We start from the raw sequence: 10,713 nt of genomic DNA on the forward strand, positions 1-10,713 counted from the left end.
CAAGGTCCCCTCAAAACTTAAAATGTTCTTATGGAGGTTATGCCATGAGTCGATCCCAATAGCTGGTGTTTTACACCACCGGAATATGGCAACTTCAAGTGTGTGTGCGTTCTATTCGGCGCAAGATGATTGGAAGCATGCGTTAATGGATTGTGTAATGGCTAGAAGTGTATGGTCACTTTGCTCAGAGGAAATAGTGGAGGTAATGCTTGACAACTTGTCCTTTGATGCAAAGAACTGGATCTTCACTATGCATGATTCGTTGTCACACACGGAATTCACACGGATGGTGGTGACCCTGTGGGCGGTCTGGCGATCAAGAAGAAGAGCAATACATGAAGATATATTTGACAGTCCTTTCTCAACTAGCTCGTTTATGAACCGCTACCTGAGGGAGTTGGAGATGGCTGAAACGAGAGATGGAGGAGCTTTGAAGCAACGACGCATTATCAGACCAACTGTGTGGGTGGCTCCGCCTGAAGGACATGTGAAACTGAATGCGGATGCAGCAGTGTCCAGGGAAGAGGACTATGGTGCTGTGGGGGTGGTATGCCGTGATCATGATGGCAGCTTTTTGGAGGCCTCAGCCCTAAAACTCAAGTTCATTACGGATGCGAGCACCTTGAAAGCGATTGCCATACGTGAGGCCCAAGCTTTGGCGGAGGATCTTTATGCTCAAACGGTTCAGATTGCATCGGATTGCAAGAAGGTGGTTGGTGATGTCCAGAGAAACTCGGGAGCTGGATATGGAGCTATCGTGCATGAAATCTTACATCACGTGGAGTCTTTTATTTCATGTAAAGTAGTTCATGAGTATAGGAGCTCGAATTTCGAGGCTCACAATCTCGCTAAATATGCTTTGTCATTAGGATATAGCCGTCATGTGTGGTTGGGCCAACCAGGAGACCTGGATTTTCTTTCTGTAAATATTATGAACAATGAATAAAGCGGGCGAGTTTGTCTTAAAAAAAGTGTTTCTCAAAAAAAAGAGAGCAATACGCCCAGTCTTCTTTTTTTACCGCTTTCGTTCAGGGTTGGTGTGAGAAACTTTGAGGCGTGCCATTCCGGTATGGCCACTGCCTGCCGAGTACCCTGGCAAGCTGGTGCTCTGTTTGCAAGGGAACCAGCTGCGAGCGTGAGTTCTCAGAAAAAAAAGAAAAGCTGCGAGCGTGAGAGTCCGAGAAGAGCCTACCACGTCGAGCCGAACACCCGACACTCGGACGTGCCGACGCGAACGCACAACGCATTTCCTTCTCAGTCAGGCTGCAGGTGGGACTGCCCGTGGGCATCCCACCTCAGTCCACCTGATCCCACTATGAATTGGTGGGAAGTATTGGGTTGCCCACATGGATTAAGCGGGTAGAAGTGGGATCCCACTAAAAGAATAAAAACACAGGACATTGTATTCAGAACAACAGCTACATTGCGTCTCAGCCTCCTCCCTGGCGCTGCGCCAGCGCGGCGCGTGTCCGCGTCCCATCTCGCGGCCGCGGTGCTGAACTACGTGGACGTCCTGCCGGAGGCCCTCGCCTTCATCCAGCGGTTCAAGAGCAAGACGGTGGTGGTGAAGTACGGCGGCGCGGCCATGAAGTCGCCGGAGCTGCAGGCGTCGATGATCCGCAACCTTGTCCTCCTCTCCTGCGTCGGCCTGCGCCATGTGCTCGTGCACGTTGGCGGTCTGGAGATCAACTCCTGGCTGCAACACATCGGCGTCGAGCCGCAGTTCCGCAACGGCCTCCGCGTCATCGACACTCTCACCATGGAGGTCGTTTGTGAAGGTGCTGGTCAGCAAGGTCAACATCAACAAAGCAGCTCGTCTCCCTCATCAGCCTCGCCGGCGTCACCGCCGTCGGCCTTTGTGGCAAGGACGCGCGCCCCTCCCCTTACGCCGCAGTCCGCGGGTTCGTCGGCGAGGTGACGCGCATACACCTCTCTGTGCTCCACCCGATCATCGCGTCCGGCCACATCCCAGTCAAGCCAACCGTGGCCGCCGACGAGACTGGGTAGGCCTACAAGATCAACGCCGAAACTGCTGCGGTGGAGATCGCGGCTGCCATTGGCCTCGAGAAGCTCTTGCTTTCTTTTTAGAAGAGCAGAATTTGTTGCTCATCACTACCATTGGCGACGGGATTAAGTGGGACTCCAATGGGCTAATAGGGCTAGCCCACCCAATTTTCTTCTTGTCCAATAGGAGCCCATTAGAACAGTTTAAGTGGGAATGGGATGGCTAATCCCACTTAGTCCCACTCCCCTCCCTCAAAAAAAAAAAACTTAGTCCCACTCCCACTTGCAGCCTGACTTCTTACCGAGAACTCGCAGGTCGCAGCCCGCAATACTAAAGAGCAACTCCAAAGCAGGTACTTCGACTTCCGTTCGAATTGGCACCGACAAAAATAAAGGCCCAACGCGTCTACCCATTCGCAAAATGCGTCCGCTTCACGTCCTCACTGGATGGTCATCCAACTACCACGGCCAGCTTAATTTATGACGATTGCCTATCTCAGACCCACGCGTCAGTGACGACGGTCGGTTTTTCTAATCCGGGCGTGCCGGGGAGGGGGGGGTCCTCATCCGCTCCAAAAGGCCTCGTCCTCATCTCGCCACCCTCTGCTTCCCCGTCGGCGGCAACCCTAGCCACCGCAAGGATGGATTTCTTCTCCGGCAAAGACAAGGGCAATGATCCCACCACCTCTCTCCCCCCTCCCCCGCCTCCGCCGACGTCTTCCCGCCGATCAAGGCAGCACGTGAGAGTCCCAGTGCATTAGGCGAAGCGGCACTGGGAGAACTGCGTCCTTCTCCCCTACCCTGACGTCACCCTGCCACACGACTCACACTTGGATCCGGAGAGGATCCCAGTGCCGGCGGCGCCGCGGTCGGCGAGGGCACACACGGAGGAGGTGCGGCACCAGCGTGCGCTGCTGAGCCGAGCCGCGACTCTGCCTACGACGTCGACTCGCCCTATTGGGCGCGTTGCTTCGCCTTCAAGCACGAGGAGGCCAAGCAACGCAGCATCCGCGACGTCTCACATGGCTCCCCGTCGACGCCCCTCGTTGTTCGCCATGAGGACCAGGCGGCCTTGGCGGCTATCCTCTGGAAGAGCGAGGAGGAGGAGGAGTCGTACGAGGCGCGCATGGCGGAGGCCATGGCGCTATCCGCAGCCGACGACTGCGTAGTGTCGCCGCTGGTCCCGCTCTTCAGCCAAGGCCGAGCCGGAGTCGACCCCTATCGAGCGCTACTCCTGGATCGGAGTGGTGCGTGAGTGGGTCAGCGCGCCGGCGATCTGGATGGGGGCGACGAAGGTGCAGGAGGCGGCCTACCTCGAGCAATGGCGCCAGCGAAGGCTGGCCAAGGAGCGCCGCGAGGGTAAGTACCTCGAGCAGCTGGAGCGCGATGCCGAGGAGGAGGCGCGTCGTGCCCAGCCGGCGGCAGCACAGCACCCCGACGGACGACATCGCCAGAGTCTGGAACACGACGTTTCCCTGGGCCGGGCCGGCGCCGACGCTGATCGACCTCACCGACCCCGACATTGACAAGGAGGACGCCTAGGATAGCACGCCTCGTGGTTGTTTACGTTTAATTAATGTTCTGGTTAATGTAAATGTGGACGCGTTAACTCTCGTCGGCCATTATGACCGGCATTAATGTTTAATTAATATTTTTTCATTTTTGAAAGTTTTGTGTTCTATTTTTTCGCACGCCGTAACAATGGATGGGGCCAACATTGGGCGCATGCGTCGACCCAAACACAAAAACGGATATGGGTGTGCGCCGGGCTGATTCAAACGGATAAAATTACTGTCCATTTGGGTCGACGCGTTGGGTTGGTCTAAGTCTAAACCAGCCGGCGGCGAAACAACGGCGGCAACCGCGGATTCCTCCCCCCGCCGGTCAATATCGATCGTCTTCTCGATAGTGGAGACCAGACCACGCACGCAAATTCTCTTCCAAAGTTCCCAGTACAGTAGCGCCTTTCTACGACGGCTGGTCCCTCGTCGTCAAGATACCAATAAAAATTGGGCCGCACAAACACGCTGAACTGCCGATGCAGGCGCAAGGTTGGGCTTAGTCGTCTCATGAGCTGCTAGCTGCTAGCTGCTAGCTGCTCGTGTTAGGTGGCCGGTCTATCGCGCGGCGGCATGCCAGCTCGATCGTGACCGAGAGCATCCAAATTCCAAAATGTTTTGTAAAATACGGGAGGAGGCCACTGAACCATGAGAAAAGTATGCGTATTCCTTCGGCTACCGGCTACGGATAGAGGCGTGAGCCGAAAATCTAGGTCAGTTGGACCAAGCGCGGACGCCTGCTGGATGGCAACGGCGGGCTGCCATTGAATTCCCGTGCGTTCTGTTACGGGCGGCCATCTACCAGGCAGCTTCATGGCCGAGATTTTTGTTTCTGTGAGGGGCAGCTTCGTCGCCGAGATAATAACGAGGTTACTTCTCGACCTATTATCCGGTCGACCTTGGTTGGTAGAAGCCTCGCTGCCAGCCCTGTCTTCAGACTACTCAGTGAAGGCCACCGAAGCCTACAGCCGGGGAAGGTTGATCCGATGATGCCGCCTCTAGCAGTGATCCAAAAAGTCTTATATTTGTTTACAGAGGGGTACTTTGCAAGTTGCACCGATCAGTCGAAAACTAAAGTGTGTTGATCAAGGGAAAGTGATGCAAACTGCACTTGGGAAAAGTGAAGATTATCATAGAGGATAACTCGCTTTGCTAGCATCACTGTAACTGTTTCCTGATAGACACCACACGGAGAGAGAGCGGCCTTGCGCCTTGACCTCTTCGTCAAGAAAAAGTCCTCATGATCCCAGGACAAAGTTCATCATTTGAGGACGACGGAAGCACGCCGCTCTACTAGTTTTTCTCGGTAACAACGGGTTAGGTATCCTGTCAGGTCAGGTTGTCTATGACGAAACGGCGACAGGTTGAGAGCGAAGCCACCCATGAGAACATGCTTCTGCATGAAGGGATAGGATCATCCGGTATCCGTGTCTGCATCCACATAAACAGAACTCTTGAGGATAATGTGGGGAGCACTGGGTCAAGAAAACAAAAGGCATGTGGGCATGTGGCCAAACTGCAGTTTTGAGTGCTATTCTTGTGCCTCAGATCCGGCTAATTGGTGGTAAAAGTAGAGCCATGGAGCAAACCAAATATTACCTGAAGAAAGGGTCTTACACGCTGCAGAATGAGAGTTTCTCTTTTACCTCTTCTGGGGTCGAGAAAATTTGACGGCACCTTGGTGAAAACTTCAACAGAGAGCTCATGTTTCAGGTAAAACCAACCCAACCTGGACATGTATAACTCGTGGAATTTCTGAGTTTCAGACTATTTCTAAGACCCGCGTGTTACTGTCAGATAAACCGTCATGCATGGTGGAGTCGCCGTGTCTGCCGCAGAGGCTTGCCGTGGCGAATCAAGCCTCCCTTGGGCTCCATCTCGGCAGCACGTCACAGGCTGATAGCCAATTGACCCATTATTAAACCTGATCAAGTGTTTCAATCTTATCCAGCGACATGGTCGGAGGCTTCAGAGCTCGTTTTCTTCAATTCAATTCGCGGGACCGTATCATCGTAATATCAAGTCGATTGTACTTGATTCGGTTTTCGCGTGATTGCTACTAGCTGCAGCTTCAATGAGCGAGTGCAATTCTTAAACGGAACCATGCCTGTGTTAGTTGTCCGTGTTGCCAATTAAGAAGTGTCTTCTGCTGCTATCCATGCTGTGCTGTACAACGATTTTGTTTTTTGAACATGTGATGTATACAACGATTAGTTAACAAATTGATTTCCATTGATGCCAGGTATCAGCAATTGCGTGTTTTTCTAAATTATTAGTCTTCCTTTTTCCACCTCCTGGTTCTACCATTTTTGTATGGATTCGGAATTTTATTGGAGATCAAATAAATGCTCATTGGCCTCATGTTTTTGCTGAGAGATACAGGTCAAACTTGTCCAAAGATATAGAGAGAGACGGAGTTTTCATGTCTAGCGCCAATCCGGAGTAGTACACGCCTACCTCAAATAAACCTATATGGGCAACGTCGAGCTGACTTTCAGACGTTATCTCGTCTCGCCACGCATCAAAACCGTCTCAACAAGTAATCAAGACGACACAACAAAAGGTTCAAGTCCTGATGCTTGTATTATTTATTAATTTATTTCAGGATTTTCGGCAATGCGCTTTCAGTGGAAGGAGACATTCCCGTCGACAACGAAACGTCTACGATGATTAAGATGATATGCCGGCTCAGTTTCTTGAAGGTGCTCGTAGGGGTATGGATGTATGTGTATGCGTTCATAAAGATGAATATATGCGGGTATGTGTGAGCGCTTGCGCCTGTACTGTGTTAATTTTTTTTTGATCTTTGCAGTTGTCCCATGCTCTTATTTTTTGACCCATCGCAACGGTCCAACGGAAAGTAGTTTGCTTTTCCGAACAAGATCACGAACCTATTGCCTAAATATGGTCCGGCATATACCAGCAAGTGCCTTGACATGAGCAACGAACGGACTGCCTAACCACGAAACCAAGAAGGCAAAACAGCCGTCCGACCAAAACCGTCGGCTGGCCAGACAACCGCAGTTGGCTAATGGCCGGTCACCGATTGATTAGCACGATCAGGTAGAAGCCAGACAAAGCCGTCAACATCGGAGGTTTTCTGGCAGCCGGGCACAAGCAACCATAACCAAAGCCCAATTGCAACACCACCACGCCACCACACGCGAGGTAAAATCCCGAGTCAAATGGCTTTTCTTTATTAATCTGTCGACGAGCATGACCGCTGAAACCTACAAGAAGCCGTCGCCCGGAGCACGGGCGCAGGCCGAGCTGCACCCCCTATAAGACTAGGCCTCTCTCCCTGTCCCAAGCTCGATAGATTCCAAAGCCAGCCAACCACCGACCGATCGATAATGGAGGGGCTCATCCCGTTCGTCTACAAGGCCATCAAGGAGCGGCGCACCCGGAGCTACTCCAGGTGCGGCGCCGCCGTGGCGGACGAGGACGACGACTGGGAGCAGCAGAAGCAGCAGTGGGCCGCGGCGGCGGACGGCGCGGGGAGGGAGGCGGGGCACCGGCGGCACCGGTCGCTGGAGGAGCTGGCCGGCGAGGTGGGCTCCGCGGCGCCGGAGTGGCCGGCCAGCGGGGCCATGCGCAGGGGCAGGAGCGCCAGGATCTTGTCCTGCATCGGCGGCATGTAATCAAATCAACCTCGCCGCGACGACGTCCGTCGATCCGACCGAGCGTGCGTTGGTGTGTGTAGTAAGTACAGTACATACGAATGATACGTGCAAGCCTACGCGGTTACGAAGTGCTTGGCTTTGCTTGTGCTTTAGCTGCTTGATTAGTCGTGCCTGTAAGCTTGGTATAAGGTTGAGGGTGATCTCAAGAGTAGAAGGGAGCTCGTCTAGTGCGCGCGTGTTGTGTGTACTCCAACCAAAATGTATATACATGGGATTTTTATTTCATTTTCAAAACGGAGGCAAAAGCTTTGCCTCATCCATTAATTAAGGAGTTTGGAGTTGCTTTTACAAGAAAAGCGAAAGAAAATATTACAAGGTCACTACTCTCCCGACATGATCTGACCCAAGTGCTTTGCACTCGCAATTACCCAAAGATTGACGTCGCTTTGGATGTTTGAAAGCAATACAGACGGAAGCGTGGACTTGTGACGAGACACCCGTGTATTTCTCTCGCCCCAGATGGTCCAGCAGGTCAGCATAGTAAGAGAGGTCATCGCCTTCCGGTTGGGCATGCTGGAGGCCGACATGTTGAGCCACCAGTCCTTGATGGAGTGCATCATGACCCAAACTCCCGTCCAGCGATCTCTGACATGGTGGGCAACAGATCTGACTTCGACTAATCTGGATCCGTCAACTGGGGTGTTGTCCAGTGTGGGTTGGAGGGGGCAATGACCGTCCGCATTGCACTCCGCTGCTCCTGGGAGGATTGTGCCCCACCGATGACGAGATCTGTCCGACGTGAGTCCATTGCGTCGATGCATCGGGCGCTCGGATTCTCCAAGGCCGGATCATTCACGGTCCTCCCAGGAAACTTCCAATCTTCCCCCGTCACTGGTTCGTTGGAGTATGACTGCTACCGGGACCGGTGTGCCCCTTGTGGGAAGAGGATGAGGCTGACCGAGGCCCGCCTCGCTGCAGACATGACGGCAACTGATGCGACGACGCGCGCTACCGCAGTGGAGGAAGCCATCCGCACCCGCATTGTAAAGAAGCGGCAGTGGAGGAACACATGCATCCTCGCCCGAGAGAAGAATTGGGCGGTCTGTGCCATGGCCTGACTGCTCCCAAGGAGGAGAAGAAGGACAACAACGGGTCGGGCAGCTCCGGCGATGAGCAGATCCGACTCGATCCATACTGCCTTTTTTACCGCTACTTCCGCGAGAAGGACGGCAAGGGCGCCAGGAAGGGCAAGGGCAGTCGTGGATGATCTTCTACATAGCTATTATGTAGGCAGAACAAACCAACCGACACCCCTCATATCGAGCTCAAATCTGGACGGATAAGGGGAGGCTCGGGCACGTCCGGACGCGTCTGTCATGTCGGACCAGACAGGCCGAACCCACCACAAATTGCACAAAATTTCTTCGATCTTGCCGATTCGACCTTGTTCCTCTCCTCACTTCTCTCTTGTCTTAGTCGACCCGCCCTATCTCCGTTGCCACCCTTGTTCTGCCGCCATACTGAGCCCGCAACACCGCTAAAACACTCCTCCCCTCCGTATGCGCCAATCCGGTGGTGGAGGGACTGGAGGCACACGATCCCTGCTTCAAAGCTCACCATGGATTGTTGTGGACATCTCACATTCTCTGCTAAGTAGAAATGTATGACTGCTATGAGAATGCTTACACTTGATACCGCCATCGATGTCATTGGTGAGATGGTCCGAATGAGGGAGAGCACATGCCTAAAGACCATTGTGAAGTTTTCCCGCGCTATGGTGGACTTGTTTGGACCAGAGTATCTGAGAGAATCAAATGTGCAGGATACAGAAAGGTTGTTTGCTATTGGAGAGGTAAAATGTTTTTAGTATGCTCGGTTCAATTGATTGATGCATTAGCAATCGAAGAACTCCCCAAAAGGTTTGCGCGGGATGTATCAAGGGCACACTAAAGAGACAACCATCATACTAGAAGTAGTGACATCGCATTCCTTTGTGGATTTGGCTTTCTTTGGAATGTCTAGTTCTCACAACACATCAACGTGTTTCAGCGATCTTCGATTTCCACGAGACTTTGTAATGGGGAATCATCGCCATTTCAGGGACTTTGAAAAAAAGTTCAACGATTTTGATAAAAGGTTCGTACTTCAGTTCATGAACTTGAAAAAGTTCACAAAAAATAAAAGAAGTTTGTAATTTGAAAAAGTCTGTGGATTAGAAAAACAGTTTGTGTGTTTGAAAAACTAGTTCACAGGTTTGGAAAAAAGTCCTTAAATTTTTAAAAAGTTCACAAGATTGAAAGAAGTTCATAAATTTGAAAAAAAAATCACAAAACTGGGAAAAAGTTTACGAAATTGGGAAAATGTTCACACATTTGAAAAAAGGGGAAAATGTGATGAAAAAACCTAAAAATATAAATGAGCAAACCAAGCAAAACTCCTGCTGGGAAAAAACCAAAAGAAAAAAATCATGCAGAAAAACTGGCCAAATTCAAATTTATACTAGTGAAAGAGGAAAACACAATAGATGGGCCAAGCCCAAGGTGAAGGGAGGGTGTTGCCAGTTGACGACGATTGTCCTTTAACTACGGGAGCTCTGAACGGGTTAGGGCTTTTCCTTCTCCTCCTACGGAGTTAGGGTTTCTCCTCTCGGCGGCGCCTCCAGCCGTCGTTGAGACAACTTTTCCTCTTTCTTCCCTCCTCGCGGTCTGGGCAGGGGATCGACTTGGCCTCTCAAGCGATCTTCATTGCCACCGGGGCTGTGTTTGCTCCCCCATCGCCCAGGCAGGGGGCTAGGGTTTTTCGGCTTAAATAATACCCGGTGATTCAGATCGGGTAAGGATTTTTGATATGGTTGCGGAAGGTTCTGGGGGGTCGGCGTCTGCCGGCGGCTCCACTTCTGCAACAGAGATAGAGCAACTCATGGCGGAGCTGGGTCTTCAGGAGGAAGATATGGATGATGTAGTGGTGGATGAAGAGGTTGTCCCCCAACATGCTGCTAGATGGACGGCAGTGGCACATTTTCACATCGACAAACCCTACAGTCAGGGGTGGTTTTTCAGGAATATGAGATCAGCTTGGGATCTAGCGCATACTGTGAACTTCAAGGCCCTGGAAGCAAACCTGTACACGATGTAATTCCACTGCCTTGCCGATTGGGAAAGAGTTACGCAGGAGGGACCTTGGAATTTTAGAGGTCATGCAGTCATCATATCCCCCTATGATGGGGTGACGCAGCCTTCTAAGGTGAAGCTTGACACGATAGATATATGGATTCAGATCCATGACGTTCCAACTCTGTTTGCACATCTGGTCCCGTCCTTGGCTGCAAAAGTAGGGGAAGTTCTATTCTCGGAGGCGCCTTCTTTTGACTTCACTGGAAATTTCTATCGTGTGTGGGTCAGAGTCAATGTTCACAAACCTCTAAAAAATACAGTTTCACTAGTCAGGAATCAGAAGAGGCAAATTTATCGGGTGAAATATGAGCATTGCCGGATTGGTGTGCAGTTTGTGGGCATCTGGGACATGTT

General features: G+C 51.8%; 1 protein-coding gene and 1 pseudogene across 1 annotated transcript; both read left to right on the forward strand.

Annotated features, from left to right (window-relative positions):
• The first annotated feature begins 286 nt into the window (after positions 1-286).
• On the forward strand, positions 287-2,413 carry LOC125547075 (annotated as a pseudogene).
• A 4,350-nt stretch (positions 2,414-6,763) lies between these two features.
• Positions 6,764-7,471, forward strand: LOC125545558. The gene has a single exon (XM_048709557.1). The coding sequence runs from the start codon at positions 6,917-6,919 to the stop codon at positions 7,202-7,204; it is 288 nt and encodes a 95-aa protein (XP_048565514.1). The 5' UTR covers positions 6,764-6,916; the 3' UTR covers positions 7,205-7,471.
• The last annotated feature ends 3,242 nt before the right edge of the window (positions 7,472-10,713 follow it).

This window comes from Triticum urartu, chromosome 3 (genome assembly GCF_003073215.2).
Source record: "Triticum urartu cultivar G1812 chromosome 3, Tu2.1, whole genome shotgun sequence".
Classification (NCBI taxonomy): Eukaryota; Viridiplantae; Streptophyta; class Magnoliopsida; order Poales; family Poaceae; genus Triticum; species Triticum urartu.